Below are 18663 nucleotides of genomic sequence, written 5' to 3' on the forward strand. Positions count from 1 at the left end.
GAGAGAGGGGGACGAGGAGACGGATGTAAAGAGAGATAAGGAAACATGTAAAGAGAAGAGGAGGCACGTAAAGAGAGTAATAAAAAAAAGAGAAAGAAGACATAAAAGAATGAAGATGAAACGAGAGAGAGAGAGAGGGATATAAAAAAAAGAGAAAATTAAAAAACAAGCGATAGAAAATAAAGGAAAAACGAAAGAGAAGCAACATAGAAAAATGGCGGCGGAAAATCAGAAAACTAAACTCCTGTGTGGAAAAACAAGTTTAACTATGGAAAGAAACCGCTCCAAAAAGGAAAATTTTACTCGTAATAATTGTAAGGCGAACAATAAAAATATATTTAGCACTATTCTGCCTTTGAACTAGGAGAAAGGGTTGGGGCAGAGAGACTCCAGTGGTCAGTGGGACATTGATATTATATCACACAAGTGGTTGTTGATAGCATTACAATTCTATTCGACTATTACGAGTTATTTTGCAATCTTGATATTAATACAGTAGAACCCCGGGATACAGCATTAAAAAATGAGTAACAAAATACAATACAGCACATAATTCACAGGTATATAATCAATTAATGTTATAAATAACACCGTAAGGAAAAGCAAATATTGTAACCAAAGGCAGAAAAAAACAAACATCGTATTCCACATCGTAATCTAAAAACAAACGTATCCTAGGGTTCTACTGTACAAGTGTGTGACCACTTCAGATGTGTTTATTCTCCCCCCCCATCCCTCTCTCTATCTGTACCTAAATCTAAACGCAGATTCCATGAACAAAGCTTCCCCCCCCCCCATCAGAACTGTTCGCCTTGGGAACACTGTTCCGCTTACCTGCTTCCTGGTTGAATACAACATGGTAGCCTTCAAATCCAATGTAAACAAGTTATTGTTGAGCTGTCCCCATAAATAACCAAATTCTACACCATTATTAGTGATTACTAGAGCTGTGACAACAGCATATTCTTTTCATTGTTTTGACTCTTGAGTATGTATCCGTTAACATCTTATATGTTTTTATATAGACTGGTGTGGTTCTCGGTTGATTAACTGTGTCTTACTGTGTCGGATATATACTTGAGAGTCAAAAGAATAAAAATAATAAAAGAATATGCTGTTGTCACAGCCCTAATTTTAAGTGATTATTACATTAACATAACATAGTGCATATGAGCGCGTGGAAAATAGCAGCAGAAGTGAAAAGCGACCAGTATGTGAAGAGATTAGCAGCAGCAGCAGAAAATCGCGCATATGCAAATCAGAAAGTGTGCGCGAGAAAAGAAAGGAAGGAAAAAATGCAACACGTGCTCGAGGGAGAAAAGACGACGGCGTAGAAAGAAATGGACGTGTGAAGTCGCAGGCGAGAAATGGCTGGCTAATGCCAGCGTGAGGTCAGAGAAAGAAAGCAAAGTCGGCGTCGAAAAAAAAAAAAATGGACGCGTAAATAGCAAGGACGAGAATGGCTGGCTGCGGCCGGTGAGGTGTCGTAGAGGAATAGTGTGTACCAGGCGAAATAAACATGTGGCAGCGAGAGGCTCTTTTTTAAGTGGTGCCGAAAATAACGGTCATAAAAGAAACAACTTTTGTTCAAAAATTTTTTAAAAATTGACTATCCAGATTTTTATTTATTTAAAAAAATTTTTTATTTTTATTTATTTCCCCTTAACGTTACACTACCACCTTATAATCGAGTGGCCTTCGGACCTTGATAAGCGGCGACTCCCAAGTAAAAAAAAAAAAAAAAAAATTATACGTGCGTACACCTTTCATCAAAATAATGAAAAATAATTATGCTTCTCCAATGTTTACATTACTCTATACACTTATAAAGTTAAATTTTTTTTCTCTCGCACTGACACTGATATTAAAAGTCTACTCTTTTCTATCCATAGATTATTAAACTTTTTTTAACATACTCAGTCATGGGCATACGAGCGACCACATGAAGATTAACTAATTTGCATATTCTTGTAAAAAACTAGCATTGATTAATTATTAATTTTTTTATGGTTCCTTGTTAAATGATTGGTTTCATTTCACTGTTACACTGAATTCTATTTATGCATAGTTTCTACATTGTGTAATTGCGTAGAATCTAAGGTGAATAGGTTTTAGCATATAGAAATATATATTTCAACAGACATTGTAAAAGACAACAGAAATTTTTTGTTTTGTAATACCTTTTTTATTTTTTCAATTTTTAGTATTATCTTTTTTTGTATATACGTCGAAAGTATGGATGTATGGTTTAAGCATTTTTTTTTCTCAAATTGTCCGCATTTTTTAAAACTTTTTTTAAAACTTAACTTTTCGTGTACTCATTTACACATCTTCAGGAATTTGTGCGAGAGGGTTGGTAGGAATTATGGGCAGATTTATTTAAATAGTAGTTGGGTTGTGAGCGAAGATGCGAGTGAGGGTCAGTGGGTTTGCTGGCGGTGGTAGGGGATGGGGTTCGTATCCTGGGGAAAAGGAGAACGTGCCAGTTCAAGGGTTAGTGGCAGGAACGCGTTAGACGTGAGATGGGGGAGTTATCCAAGGTATTTAAGTGTGTTGGTACTATTTGGGAATATCACCCGATTAAGTGTAGGTTTCTGCGTTTTTATATAAATAGGTTCAAGGATTTTGCGCTTCTTAACATTTGTTTCGTAGTGTAGTATTTTTGTGTTGTTAAATAAAATTTCTCTGAAATATATAAGTGACCTTGTCAGTGTGTGTGTGTGTGAAAACTCAACCAAACTCTTCTCTGAATATTTGTTCTGTTTTTCACGTAATAAAAATCGGTACAAATTCTTATTTTAAAAGTTCAGTATTTACGCAGATAAAGTACCGTGCTATTTTTGTTGTTGTTGTTCAATGTATTTCCACGTCAAAATAAAGTTTAACGGTATCTTGTGTTTACATATATTTTCATGATTGCGTCTACTGTGTAAATATGAACTCAATCAAATAAGAGTGTACATAAAAAAAATAATTCCTGTCCTTTTCTCTCTTACTTTCCCCCTCTGTCCTGCTCTAACCAAGTATGCCGACCTGTTCCACAAATCCCAAAACCTCAATATGAAATATGTCCAGAAAAAAATCACGAATAAACCTAGAACCCCATCTTCCAATGTAGACCACATCTACTTCTTCAACATCAAGGGTCTACATTCCAACCTTCCAGAGGTTGAAACCCAATTACAGGAGACGAAACCGGACATATTCTTCCTAAGCAAAACTGGAATAGGGCCGACCACTACCCTAGATGAGTTCATAATAAACGGATACTCATCTTAACATCTAAATCTGACCCCCAGGATTGCCATGGGCATGGAATATGTGCCTACATTAAAGATGGCTTCCCGTGTGGCAATTTACCTTATATGTGCTTCCGGGTTGCACTTGCTTACACCACTGCATTTATATTTGCCCTCTATCGGCCCCATAACAGCACAGTTACTATCTTTAAGAGTATATCTGAGAAAATAGACCACATCCTGTCTGCACATCCCTCGGCTAACATTCACATCTGTGGTGACTTCAACGTCCATAACGTGGAATGGCTGACCCATTCAAATAAGACAGACGATGAGGGGAGGTTCTGTCATGATTTTGCCATTGCCTATGACCTCACTCAGATTGTTCACGAGCCCACCCGTGTGCCCGATACTACAAGTCAATATGCAAGCCTTCTAGACCTTTTTCTCTCAACTTCCCCTGAGCTATGTTCATGTTCCGTTCTTTCTCATCTAGGATCCTCCGACCACTCCGTCATATCAGTTAAGATAAAAAATGAATATATATGCTCAGTCCGTTAAATACAAAGTAGCTGATCAGCGACTTGGTTCCGACCAGTTTTGGCAAATAACAAATAGGATCTTGAACAGAAGTGTGCGTCTATCCCAACCATTATAAATGGACCAGAGGTCATCTTCTCAGCATCAGACAAGGCCAAACTATTTGCCAAGAACTTTGCAACTTATTCTACCCTATGCGACGAAGGCTATCAGCTCCCCATATTTTCTCCTATAACACAGAACACGCTAGGTTCTTACAAATATCTGTGCATGAGGTCGCCAAGCTAATCAAGAACCTTGATTCCAGTAAAGCAACTGGCCCAGACGGCATCCCAATTATAGTGTTAAAAAAGCTTCAACCAGAACTTGCTCCCATACTTAAAAAACTGTTTAAGCATTGCCTTAAGGAGAAGTGCTTTCTGACTCCCTGGAAAACCTCATCAGTATGCACTATATTTAAGAATTCAGGTGATAAATCATCTCCCTCTCAGTACAGACCAATAAGGCTCCTGTGTGTCATGAGTAAGTTCTTGGAATCCATATTGACAAAGGCTTCCTTTCTAGGGCAATTGCTCTTGACATATCAAAGGACTTAGACAAGGTATAGCATAAAGGCCTACTTCACAAGATTTCCAGTTATACCGTAGCTGCCAATGTTTTCTCAATCATTAAATCATTTCTCTCCGATAGGCTCATAAGAGTAGTGGTCGATGGACAAAAATCAGAGGCCTGCAGTATTAATGCTGGAATCCCTCAAGAGTCCATCCTGGGGCCTTCCTGATCTACATCAATGATCTCCCTAAACACATACTTAAATCATTCGTTGACATCTATGCTGATGACACGGCCAACTATGGCAACACATCAAAGGCTGTAAATGACAAAGTTCTCTCTGATTCTCTCTCCTCTGATCTCGAGCGCGTGGTTCAGTGGGGGAAGACGTGGCTGGTTACCTTTAATGCATCTAAAACCAAACTCCTATCTTTACATCATCAATGCTCTGATCCCCATCTGGCATCAATTGAAATGGATGGCTCTCGTCTAGGAGAAGCTCCATGTTTTGAAAAGCTTCTGGGCTTGACCTTTACTCCTGATCTGAAATGGAACACATACATCAATTCTGTGGCCAAGGTCGCTGGAAAGATGGTGAGATCCTTCTACCGCCCCAGAAGATATCTCACTACTGATGCAATTCTCTATCTATATAAAAGCCAAGTACGTCCAAGGATGGAATACTGCTGCCATATCTGGGCAGGAGCTGCTAAAAACAGCCTATCCTGCCTTGACAGAGTACAAAATAGACTTCGTGGTTTAGTGGGGGATGCCCTTTTCTCTTCCCTGCAACCTCTCTCCCACAGAAGAGACGTTGCGAGCCTATCCTTGTTTTATTGTTATTTCCATGGCAGGTGCTCTTCTGAACTCCAATCTCAGGTCCCCCCTCGTCAATCTTTTACGAAAAACACCCGTCTAGTTGAAACCACTATCAATTTTCCCCACTCTTTATCTGTGCCTAAATTAAAACGTAGATTCCATGAACAAAGCTTCTTTCTTAGAACTGTACGCCTGTGGAACTGTTCCGTCTGCCTGCTTCCCACCTGACTACAACCTGGAGGTCTTCAAGTTCAACATAAACAAATTCCTGATGAACCGCCCCCTTAAGTAGACACTTTATTAAATCTCCACACTAATGTACTGTACATGCAATAACCCTTATCCCTGAGTGGCTTCTGGGCCTTGATGATTGGTGACCACCTTGTAAAAAAAAGGGAATAATACTATTTATGACGGTAGGAAATAAAAAAAGACCCGGATGGTTTACTTATGTCACGAGCCTCGTATCTATAATTGTATTGTTTTCGTCGATATGATTTGATTTTTGGAACAATTCATTTTAAAGTAAGGAATATCGATTTTTTTTTTTTTTTACTTTAACAACGTCAGATTAATCTTCCAAAAAATAATCTCCATACCAACGTGAAATGCCTTAATATTATCTCTACTATCATATAAAAGTTACTTTGTGTGAGTGTGCCTTTCTTCCTCATAGGTTCCGAAACGGCTGAGCCTATCTTTTTCAAATTAATTTATATATCTGGCAGTGTTCTTAGATATGTTTGAAACAGAAATCCATCCAATAAGTATCGAAAAGCGAAAAAAATACGATCTTAAAAATAGCATCTTTCTCTTATAGATAATAAAAAAAGAAGAATTTTTACAGGGTAATATTTTACGTTACACCGGCCAATAAAATTTCAGCAAATCATTTCTTCTTAAAAAAAAAAAAAAAAAAAAAAAAAGATTTATTATAATCTGGAGATATAGCTAAGTGGTAAAGCATTCGACTACAAATCGAATGAAACCCTGTTCAATCACGAGTGTACCTCACCATGTTATTTATTAATGAGTTCAATTTACGATAAAAAAGAAAAGATACCATTAAAATCGCCGCAAATAATTTCTGCGTTTGCATATTTTAAAACTAAACATTAATCAGAAGTGACTTTTCCAGGGCATTCATCGTCAAGCCCAAATATCAGCTGACGTAATATTGTAAACAAAAACAAACGGAATTTGATGAACGACATTATCATTATTATTTTTTATTTATTTATTGCGAATTAGTCCACCGGGAAGATCCTTGTAAAATATAATAATCAATAAGGATCGATTTTATAATGATATATACAATCTGCATAAATTAAAATATCATGTTTAAGCGTATTGTACGACCGGGCAACGCCGCAGCCAGTTAGTTATTACTTGGGCTATGACAAGAGAATATTCTTATCATTGTTTAGACTTTTGAGTATATATCCGACACAATTAGACAGTTAATCAATCGAGAACCACATCACTATATATATTTAAAAAAAAAAAAGAACAAAAAAACATAAGATATTAACTGATATATACTCGAGAGTCAAAATAATGAAAAGAATATTCTCTTGTCAATTACATAGATTTTCATGATTATGTCCATTGTGTAAATTGTGAACTCAATCAAATAAGAGTGAGCGGAACGGAATAATACTATTTATGATGATAGGAAGTAGAAAAGACCCGGCCCCCCTTCCCCCAAACAACCAAATCACTTTCGCCTCAGCTGCTAATAATATATTGCACATTTGAAAGGCTTATTACCAATTAAAACTAAAAAGGCGTAAAGAAGAGCCCCGCGCGGGGGAGGGGGTGGGGCGGGCTATTTCATTCACCAGAGTCAGTGGGTGGAAAGAATAACACTGACCCCCCAGGGGTGGAGATGTGGTGAAAGGCGTGTGGGATTCGGTAAACCTTTGATTCAGGGGTTGAAAAGTCTATTTGTGAGCAAAAAGGTTCGCCATTGTTAAGTTACGGGTTAAAAGTTAAGAAATTAAAAAGGAAGAAAGGGGAGGGAACGAGGATGGAAGGACTTTCGTTTCTATTAGAAACTAGCAGGGCTACCCAGCATTGCTCGCTGCCATTAAAAAAATATATAGAAGAGCATAAAACGCGTGTGTAGCATCTTTATATTCAAACTACAATCTAATAAAATATACAGTTTGGTTGAATATAAAATTTTCATCCAATTGGTGCCAATTATTAGCAGTACTTTTACTTAATTTTCGGTTTTTAAGCGGTTCTCAAGGTTTCACATGGTCAACGATTGCTGTTGTTGTTTTTTTTTTTGTTTTGTTTTTTATCTAATGTGTTTTCCACATTTTTTTTTATTATTTAAAAAAAAAAACAAACGCTTTTAAATCAAAAAACTTGTCCAATAGGGTAGAAAAAGTAACTTTTCTTGCCTTTGGTAACATTTATTTATTGCATATTTAAAAAAAAAAAATAAATCAAACACCTTTTTTTATTTATTTGTTGACTTCACTGTAAAAGACCCCAACACTTTATTCATTTACTAAGCGACGATACTATTATCTTTCTTAATTTTAAATAGTCAGGGTACAGTTTTTAGATTGAAAATCGCTGTTCTAATACAGTTATCGTTTAAAACCTACAAGCTTCTTTCTTCTTATTTAGTAAATAAATAGGTTTCATATTAAATCCAGCTCCTCTTTTGGGGACCTGTATTTTTGCCACATTAAAAGCTATCTATGTCTAACTCTATTGCATACTGGTCTATATATCATGGGGGTGGAGGTAAAATGTGTATATATAAAATCTATATGTTTATAAAACTGAGAACGTGTGTGTGTGTGTGTGGGTGTGTGTGTGTGTGTGTGTGTGTGTGTGGACATTTCTTAACCTATATACCCAACGAATTTTCTATCTACAGACTTGAAATTTGGTATATAGGATATTCAGACATAAGGAAAACTTTTTAATTGGTTTTCATCCGGAAAAAGTCTGCTAAGGGATCAGAATTGAAAAATTCTTTACATGAGAGTCGTCGGGCTTTTCTTTGTTTGCTGTTTCATGATTGCACATGCGTGAATGGTTCACATAACAAATTACTTATGCTAAATATAAGTAGGTTGAAAAGCATTTTTAAAGAGTGTGTCACGCTGGCAGAATGGTTATCATACTTGGCTCACTGCCTTCAGATTTTGGTTTCGACCGCAGCTTGAGTATTTTCTTTTATTTACAAGAAGTAAACTGTTTAGAAAAAAAAAAAAACATAATACTCGCACGCATGTCTCAGGTTCTTTATGAATTAAAATTATATTCATGCATATTTTACGAACGGGTAACGCCGGGTAGCCTGCTGGTATATCTATAAAACTGAGAATGTGAGTGTATGTGAGGACACTTCTCAATCTATATCCTTAATGAATTTTTGATCTACAGACTTTAAATTTGGTATATAGAGTATTCAGACATGTGAAAAACTTTTTAATCGGTTTTCATCTTGAAAAAAAAATAAAATAAAAAAAAAAGGCTGCTAAAGTGTCAAAAATTGAAAAATTAGTGCGTGAGAGTCATTGGATCTATCTGTTTTGAACTGTTTCACGACTGCGCATGCAGGCATAAATCATGACAATTTCCTTATGTTGAGTATAAGTTGGTTTGAAAACACTTAATAAAGATCATGTAAAGCTGGTCTAATGGTTATTGTACTTGACTCATTGTCTTTAGGTTTTGGTTTCGATCTCAGCTCGAGTATTTTTTTTTTTAATTTTTACTTACAAGAAGTGTAATTTTTAGAAAAGAACATTATACTCGCACGCACGTCTCAGGTTATTTCCGTTTTTTTTTTGTTTTTTTTTTCAAAGGAATTTAACGTTTCGTTTAATACCTACGGTATTTCTGTTTATAATAAATAAGAATATTAATTAAAAATATTTTCATGCGTATTTTACGACCGGGCAACGCCTGGTGACCTGCTAATATTAAAATATTGTGCAGTGTCTTAACATGTATTCATAAAAAAATACGTCCTGTTTGTGTGTGTGTGTGTGTGTGTGTGTGTGTGTAGGGGGGGTTGCATATACAACAAAAAGCATATCTTTTGTGATTGTGTCATCTCTTCTTTTTAAAAACGCCGGGCAAAGTTGGTGATTTCATAATCTTTCACTCTTCACTTATTCTGTCGGGGTAATAATTTCACCGTTGTCTAACTCTTTACGACCCCCACTCCACTCCATCCCTCACAACTCGTATCGAATGGGTTACCTCATTCCGTGTCTGGCCTGGATAAAGGCCGATACTCGACTGTCCAACTGCACGTCTATATCTAAAACTATCTTTCTAATTTATTACGTCATCACCTGATGGTTTTTCACAGAATCCTTTTGTTATTATTACTGCATTCCAAATTTGCCTCTTGATTCCAAATTCCTCTTCCCCGTGGAAACACAATTGTCAGAATAAAATTCCATTCTATCAAGTTAACATACCTCGTACCTCGCTAACATTACCGATACATATTTTCTAAACATTCTATCTTCCAAACATCAACAACAATCATAATAATAATCGTTAAGGTTACTTGGCATTCCCCGGCAGTGCTCATAGGGAGTCAAATAAGAACATTCCTGTTGATAGCGAGAAACCAATCACGTACGAGGTGCCTTCAATAAGTTTCCAGACTTTTTCGTATGGGATCTTATATTGACAGTACACACATGAAACTCTAGTCCCTTTCAAAGTAACCTCCTTCGGCTGCAATGCACTTGTACTGTTCTAGCCACCTCTTGGAAGGCCCCGTAGAAATCCTCTTGTGTAAGCATGTCAATAATCCTCATCACAGCCTCTTTCATTTTCTCAATTGTCTAATAATGACAGCTTCTAAAGTTTTCCTTAAGCTTAGGGAATAACCAAAAGTCATAGGAAGGGTGTTGTACTGTCTCAATGCCCATCTTGGTCAAATAGTCTGTAACAAGGATGGAGTTGTGCATTTTTCTGGTGGAAATGTCATGGACCCGATTTGAAAAGTGCCGGTCTCTTGTGACAATCTCTTCCTAAACTCCCTTAAAACCTCAACATAGTATTCCTTGTTGACCATCTGTCCATTGGTAACTCAGTGCATGTAGATCATGCCTGTGCTGTCAAAAACAGGGATCATCATATGTTTTTGGGTATATTTGCTCTGTCTGGCTTTTTTGGGTTTGATAGAACCAGCATGATTCCACTAGGAACTCTGTCTCTTGCTCTCTCAGTTATAGCAATTTTAAATGCCTGTGCAAAAAGGCTGGAAACTTATTGCAGACAACTCGTAAATTGAGAAAAAAAAATGTCACTAAGTCAAAGCAAACACCAATCGAAAACAGTGTAGAAATAATGTTCACTCACCTGGTCAGATCTGAGTGTAACAGCCTCGACAGCCTGGATTGTCTGTAAGGTTTCCAGCTATTAAATAAAAAATTGTTAAAAAAGCGAGCAAGTTTTAATCAGTTAAGAGAAAAATTAATTAATAAACATATACCATATGTACAAAGATCTAATTATATGTTTAACCCATTAGAAAATTTAAAAGAAAGAAAGCATATAAAAAAAAAAAAATCATTATTTAGATAACAGTTCTTGAGTTTTATTTTCACAACGTTTCGGTCGATGTAGCCTCCACTCTTCTTCCGATGTATCTTGTCGAACTCTGGAATCTGGACGGAATTTCGAACGGAATCCTTTATTTACTTTACGCAGATAGCATGCTCTCCTTCCATCAGCCATGATTGGATAGAAGTCTTAAGTAATTCGCAATTGTATTTTTCCAGTTGCCCACACTGAGAACTGAACCTTCAACCTTCATGAGAACATCACTTACTTTTTCCACGAGGACTTATGCTTTCTACTCCAGTAGTTTCTTCCCCAGAACCGCTAGACTTTGGAATTCCATTCCAGGTCCCTGCTTCCCCAACTGTACTGACGTGCAGAAGTTCAAGTGTAACGTGAACAGACATCTTGCTGCCCAAATCCCCACATAGTACCCCAGTAGATGTTACCCCTGATAGTAGGCCCTACACCAAAGTGGCAATGTGCCTTGTTTGGGGTGAAAATGTAATAAAAAAAAAAATAAAAATAAAAAAAATCAATTGTAAAAGTGATATTCTCCTGAAGGTTGAATTCTCAGTGTCGGCGACAGAAGAATAGACTTGTGAATTACTTGTGACCTCTCTCCAGTTATGGCTGACAGAGCAAGAGCATGCTACCCCCATGAAGTAAATAAAAGGGTTCCGTTTGAAATTCCGTCCAGATTCACGAGTTTGACAAGATGCACCTGGAAAAAGTCGGAGGTTACATTGACCAAAAAATTGTTAAAATATAACTCAGGATGAGAACAGTAGTCCGATGAATCCAAATAACACATCCTCATCTCAAAAATTCAGAAACATAAAAAAATAAAATTTTCTGTCTTTTATTATTTTCACACTTTCAGTCTAAATAGTGGACCCTGACGTTAGGAACCATCAAGTGTAAAATCAAACTCTAAAGAATCTTGTTGCTTTTAAAAGAGTTTGAATTTATATTAACAAAAATTTTAATGCCATTAATGCCCATGGTCCTTTTTTTAAGACATGAAGGATAACCAACCATAATTCAACAATATTAATTTATTTATTGTGGACTATTATTCTCAGCTTTTTTTTTTTTTTATTTTTTTTATTCGTTGTTGTTTCATGACGTTTCGACCAACTATTCCTCTGGCCTTCGTCAGGTAGTAACCGCGACGTGATAGGAACTTTGAATCTCCTAACTGCATTCTCAGCAATCACTGCCATCCGTAGTTGTTGTCGTCCCACCGACTACGGATGGCAGTGATTGCTGAGAATGCAGTTAGGAGATTCCTATCCGTCGTTTTTTCTCAGATAGATCTATATGTAACAGAGCGCATATGAGCACATATGAAAATAGCAGCAGCAACCGACGGATGGATGACAAACAATTATATTAGCAGCAGTAGCCAAAAAATGCACATATGCAAATTAGAAAGTGTGCAGGAGCTGCTGCTGTTGCGAAAAAAAAAAAGAAGGATACTTCATGGTGGGAACAAAAAAGTCAAAAGACACAGACGCGTAAAATGAAAGGAGAAAAAAAAGTGCGGCTGAAAAAGATGGACGTGTAGAGTCAAAGACGAGAAATGGCTATTTACGGCTGGTGTGTAGTGGATTGGTTGGCTGTTTTTGTTTTACGGCATATCAACCCTTTTCAGCTTATTTAATGCCGAATCCAGTTATTTTTAAGAAAAATTTTTTCAATAGAATATATTTGTTGTTTTCAAGTCGGTTTCTATTTAACCCATAGTTGGGACCCTAACAGGTACTACCACTCCGGGTCAGAGTGGACATAGGAGCAATGGCAATTAAGGGGTGGCTCCACACTCCCCAAAGCCTGCAAGCTGGGGCCTCACCATTAGATATAGTTTAAGGTCATATCCAGGACCTAGGCATGTAGTGGAGCAGAAGGAAAATAAACGCAGCCGAGGAAGATGGACATGTGGCCCCACAGTGGCAGAGAGAGACTCTTTAACAGGGAAGCAATTAAAATAAAGCAACATCATGATATTTTAAAAGATCAAATCTTTTTTTTTTTTTTTCACCCATGAATAGAATGCAACATAACTTTATTTTAATAATGTACATTTTTTTTTCCCCCCTTTTAAAATCCCTCGATACAGCTTTGAAAAAGTGAGGGCGAAACCAGTCTGCTGACTCTGCGCTCTATTTTTCTTTCCGCTTCTCCTCCCGCTTTTTTTAAAAGGTGTTTTACATATTTTACTTTTAATCATCTATAATATTAATCTCACCTGTCTGTTTAAATGTATGTTTGTATGTATGTATGTATGTTTGTATGTATGTATGTATGTATGTATGTCTGCCTGAAACCTTTTACAGAGGTGACAGATTTTCATGAGATCAGTATCATTTTGAAGCTCGATCCTTCGGATGACAAATATCGAAAAATTGGCTAAAAAGATTAATTCCTTCACCCTCAACTGGGCACTTTCCTACAAGAATGGGTCGCTTTTTTCAGCAATATTTTCGAAAGTCATTACCTCTTTTCGATTGACTAGCCTTAATTTAAACCTTCGCCACTTCCGGTTTGGTGATGGATGCAACGGCAAAGACGTCACTTTTTTTTTTCACATTCTTTTCCTTCTTCGCGGTACAGGTTCGAGCCTGCCTGCCTGCCTATTACCACTTAATTTTTTTGCTCAACACACACCTCCAAATACCCGGGCAAGGCCGTGCACACAAGCTAGTTTACTCATAATTCTTGCATTCACACTACCCTATGCTCAAATGGTATCACCACGGTAGCAAAACATCTGAGCAACCTCAATCACTATGTAACAAAAGAAATTATTCGATAAAAATACAGGTTCTTTACGAAATCCATCTATTGAAGCAAAAAACGAAGTCCTGACCATTTTTTGTTTGTTTGAATTGGGCAAATTTTAAAACTTTGCACTCTCTTTCTTGAACTGGCGTCTAAGAGTGAGTAATACTTCCATGTCCCACCCACTCCCACCCACCCACCCAAAATTCAGACAGAATTCTCTCCATTTCTAAAACCACAATTCCAATAACCATTTATACCGCTTTCATCTATTAATGAAGTCAATTGTGGAAACGAAAAAAAATAAAAATAAAAGAGAAAAAGAGGGAAGGAGAAAAACGTAAAAAGATAATATAGCCTCAATTTTCTCTGCGTGTTCCGGTAGGAACAGATACGCACAACGGATCAATGGAACTACTTTGTCTGGAATGCCAAATAATAACCTTATTAATTTGGACCTTTGGATATTTCCATGGAAATTTTGTAACAAATTGACTCGATGATTGTTTTATGTTCGTGATTCTCAATGTAGGTTCTAGTGCCCCCAAGGGGTGTTAGGAACTCTCACAAGGGGACTAGTTTACACGAGGGGGCGGGTGCTAAGTGTGTGTGTGGGGGGGGGTAAAGAGGTGCTAAAAGTGCATAAAAAAATGCCATGGTGCCGAAGACATAACCACTCGGATTCCAAAACATGTGTAGGCATGTGCGTGTATATTATATATTTCGTTTACATATTTCCCCAAAAACGTCTGCCCTTGATGGAGGAGGAGACTAAAACTTGCTGTTATGCTGTCAAATGATCTGAAATAAGAGCAAAGGGAGACTTGATTCCAAATATTTTTTCATATGTTATATCTCCCCCTCTTTTGGAAATGGGGTGAATATCTCCAGTATCAAATAATTCTTACACACTGTGAAATTTACTTTATGTATGAAAACCAAATCAAGGCCAGAGGTTTTGGGGAAATATCAGATATTTTGTAATTCATATGCAAAACTAAGAAAACAAATGACTATGATTGAAACATTTTATGGCTGTAAAAAAAGTGCCAATAGGCTCTGGATGATCTCCTTAATGTAGGTTTTTTAGAGATTATAATACTATTCTAGGATTAAAATTTTATAACAATTGGTTAAAAAGAATCTATATTTTCAAACTAATAAAATATGCCCAAATTTGCCTACATCTGTATATACAGAAGAAAGATGGCTCTAGGATACGGTTTTTTCAGGTTACGATGAGGAATACAATGTTTTCCCATCCCCTGGTTACGGTATTTGCCCCGCCTTACAGTGTTATTTATAATGTTATTTGATTATATACAGGTGTATTATATACTGTATTGTGTTTTGTTACTAGTTTTAATGCCGTATCCCGGGATCCTACTGTATAGTGTCCGGGCAAGCTAGCTTTAGTTTTGCTATTTTGAGATGAATTTTGCTTAGGGCTTTTTTTTTTTTTTTGCTTGGTTGTCTCTCCTGTGGCCTTGCCAGGCCACTAATATATATATATATATATATATATATATATATATATATATATATATATATATATATATATATACTAGCAAAAGTACCCGTCGTTGACAGGGTTCAAAAACAGCCTACAGAAAATGGACTCTGATTTATGAAAGTATGATAGGTTATGAAAAGGAAGGGTTGTAAAGAGATAGCTTCGAATTTGGGGATATCAAAACCAAAGCAAAATATGATGAAAGTAAAAATAAAATAGATAAACCCCATAATTTATTATACCATACCTGCTCACACTGAAACACTTATCACAATATTCTGTGGATCTATATTAAAAAACCTTGTTAAACTCTGTGACATATTTCCATTCGATGGAGGTCAGGCGCGAACGAACTCCCCCCCCCCCTAATTTTATTATACCATATTTCTTCAAACTGAAACATAATTATCAAAGTATACTTACGCTGATAGATATGAAAAGTCTTTATTAAAGTTTGTGCCTATTTCCATTTTATGGAGGCTAGACGCGAACGCAGACCCCACAATCTTATTATACCATCCCTATTTAAGTTAAAACATACTTATCAAAGTATTCTTATGTATATCTATATCAGAAACACTTGTAAACGTTTTTTTTTTTTAATTTTTAAATTTTTTATTTCCATACTTTGTGGACCAGGCGCGAATGCAGGCTCCACAATTTTAATGAACCACCGTTCTGCCGGATGAAACATGCCCATTCCTGTGTCTCGATACATCTTCTATCATTATATGTAATCAGTTTTTTAAAATAGTCAACCATAAAGGAGCCTATTCGTGACCACACACAGACTTTCAGCTTTATATTATAGATATATCTTAGTGATGGGACGATTCCAATCATTTTCCGATTCCGATACAATTTCCAATTTCGATCCTTTATAAATTTCGAAGACGATACTTAACCGTATTTATTGTTTTAAAAAAAAAAGGGGGGGAAAAAAAAAGAAAATCAACAAGAAATCTACATAAGTATATAAACGATAAAAATAAACAGTAAACTTGTCTAGGACTTTGTGGCGTAACGGTTAAACACACCAGACTATAATACGCATGTCCGGGATTCACTAGAGAGACACAGTCGAGCTACGCTGATGAGAAATAGTAACTTCAAAGCATGCATGTCATAGACTATTATTTTAAAAATAATAATAAAAAAATAAATATTATAAATTTCTAAATATTTAATTACTAAGTTTTTATTTGTCCTGATTACTGCAAAAACACGTTAAATATGCATATGTTTTATCATTTTTTAAAATTTTCTCAAATGTAAAAACATACTTGGTGGGGAGGGCGGATCTATAGGTTTTCGTTTTACTGGTATTTTAAAATCAGTAAATATTTATTATTTTATTATTACTACCAGCAATGGAAGATTTTGTTTTAAACAAAATCAAATAAAAAAAGATAATTAAAAGAATCGTTTTGGCATCGGAAAATAGGCACAGATTTTTCCGATTTTGATACCCCCCCCCCATCCTGATTTTTTCGATTCCAATTAATCGGCAAAACACTAATATATATATATATATATATATATATATATATATATATAAAAGCATCCTGTCAAAAGGGGCGACTTAATGCATATATTTGCATGCAAGGGAGCAAAAAAAATCATTTAAATAAACTTAATAAATGTTTGTGTCCTCTGCTTATCTCGGCATTGTTTCCAGTCGTCCTGGGCTCCTCCTTGCCACTAGACTCAAACAATGCCGATTCAGGAGAGATGTGGTTTGAGATTGCGCAACCCTTGCCTCACAATTATTCATGCAGCTTCCCTTACAGGCGGTATCATTTGTCTTTCGAGATGACACACATTAGCAAATACCCGTCCTAAGACAGGTAAAATTCCCCGAATAGAACATTTTTGCACCAAAGATTAAAACGAAGATATATTGTTCTATTTCCTGGTTTCAATTTGGATAAAAATCGATTACAGAATTTGGATTCTAGAAAATGTCTAAAATTTAAACTTTAAGTTTAAGGGGCCTTACAAAGAAATTGAAATTTAGGGAATCTTTCTCAATAATGTCTAATGACTATAGATCAAATTTTATGTAAATCTGAAATATTTGATTTTTTTCAAATGGGAGATTGTGTTCCCTGAAAACATCTTTAAAATACTCGAAAGAAACTAAACTTTGGAAAATATTTAATTGATGACTAGGACTGTGACAACAGCATATTCTTTTCATTGTTTTGACTCTCGAGTGTGTATCCATTTATATCTTATATGCTTTTATATTGAGTGATGTGGTTCTCAGTTGATTAACTGTGTCTAACTGTGTCAGATATATACTCGAGAGTAAAAACGATGAAAAGAATATGCTGTTGTCATAGCCCTATTGATGACTAATACCGATTAAAATTTGGCAAAAATCGTTTGTTTTTTTTAATTTTAGTTTTTACCTCCTTTTTTCATAAAACTAAAACTAAATAGAACCCATATTTCTCATTTTTATGAGAAATAACAGCTGTGTTCCGAAATTCATAATGATCGGTTAATTAGTTTAGGAGTGGGTTCTATATGTAAAACTATATAAATATGCCTAAGCTTATGTAGAGATAAGGAAAGAGAAAAGCAGTGAAATGTGGAAACGAAATCTGGTTGGAAGAAATAACTGATATCTGGTGATCTCAAAGAATCTGCAGACAAATACACACACACACACACACACATATATATATTTGTTCAACAAGTCTGAAGAAAGGCTGTTCTTATGAAAATGTTCAAATGACAATGTTTGAATTTATCCAAATGGTCTTGAAACAATTGTAACTAACAATGAAATACACTTTTTGTTGCTATCAACCCATTCTTTGAAGCCTTGTTTTTTTGTTTTTTTTTTACAAGGTGGTCACCACTTATCAAGGCCCGGAAGCCACTCAGGGATAAGGGTTATTGCAAGTACAGTACGTTAGTGCGGAGATTTAATGAAGTTTTTACTTAAGGGGGCGGTTCATTAGGAATTTGTTAACGAGGACTTGAAGACATCCAGGTTATAGTCAGGTGGGAAGCAGGCAGACGGAATAGAGTTCCACAGGCGTGCAGTTCTAAGAAAGAAGCTTTGTTCCTGGAATCTACGTTTTGATTTAGGCACAGATAAAGAGTGGGGAAAGTTTTTGAGAGTGGATTCAGCTAGACGGGTGTTTTTCATGAAAGATTGGCGAGGGGGGACCAGAAATTGGAGTTCAGACAAGCACCTGCCATGGAAATAACGATAAAACAAGGATAGTATATATATATATATATATATATATATATAAGAAAAAACAAATTGAAAAAGAATTATTTAAAAAAAAGGATATTACTCATAAATGAAAAACAAAAACCACAAAACTATTAGTTAAAGTTGGTGTACGAATGTTAAATATCTTTTAGAAACAAACCTTAATTCTTTCATAGTTCTCAATTCCTTTTTTATTCATGCATAATATCCTTTGTTTTTTTTTTTAAGGTAATACTTGGTAAGGTGCTATCATGCTTAAACTCCTTGGCTTAACGGTCACAGGAAACTTGAGCTGGATCAGTTACATTGAGAGCATTGCCAAGGCCGCTGCGAAGAAGGTGGGCTCTCTCTACTGTGCTAGAAAACTACATATGCCTGAAAGTATCCTGTACCTCTATAGGCCACCATTCACCCATGTATGGAGT

At 36.0% G+C, this 18663-nt stretch overlaps 1 protein-coding gene and 1 long non-coding RNA gene across 2 annotated transcripts in view; one reads left to right on the forward strand and one right to left on the reverse strand.

The window, feature by feature from the left end:
- LOC145263864 (polycystin-1-like protein 1) overlaps positions 1–18663 on the reverse strand; it is an 842774-nt gene that overhangs the window by 117010 nt on the left and 707101 nt on the right. The window contains exon 34 of the mRNA XM_080120938.1: positions 10506–10562. Coding sequence (XP_079977064.1) covers positions 10506–10562 — 57 coding nt within the window. The remainder of the gene's footprint in view (positions 1–10505; positions 10563–18663) is intronic.
- Positions 1–18663, forward strand: part of LOC145263866 (uncharacterized) — a 38047-nt gene that overhangs the window by 4292 nt on the left and 15092 nt on the right. The window lies entirely within an intron of this gene.

Source organism: Euprymna scolopes, chromosome 39 (genome assembly GCF_053919585.1).
Source record: "Euprymna scolopes isolate OS-2025 chromosome 39, ASM5391958v1, whole genome shotgun sequence".
NCBI classification, from domain to species: domain Eukaryota; kingdom Metazoa; phylum Mollusca; class Cephalopoda; order Sepiida; family Sepiolidae; genus Euprymna; species Euprymna scolopes.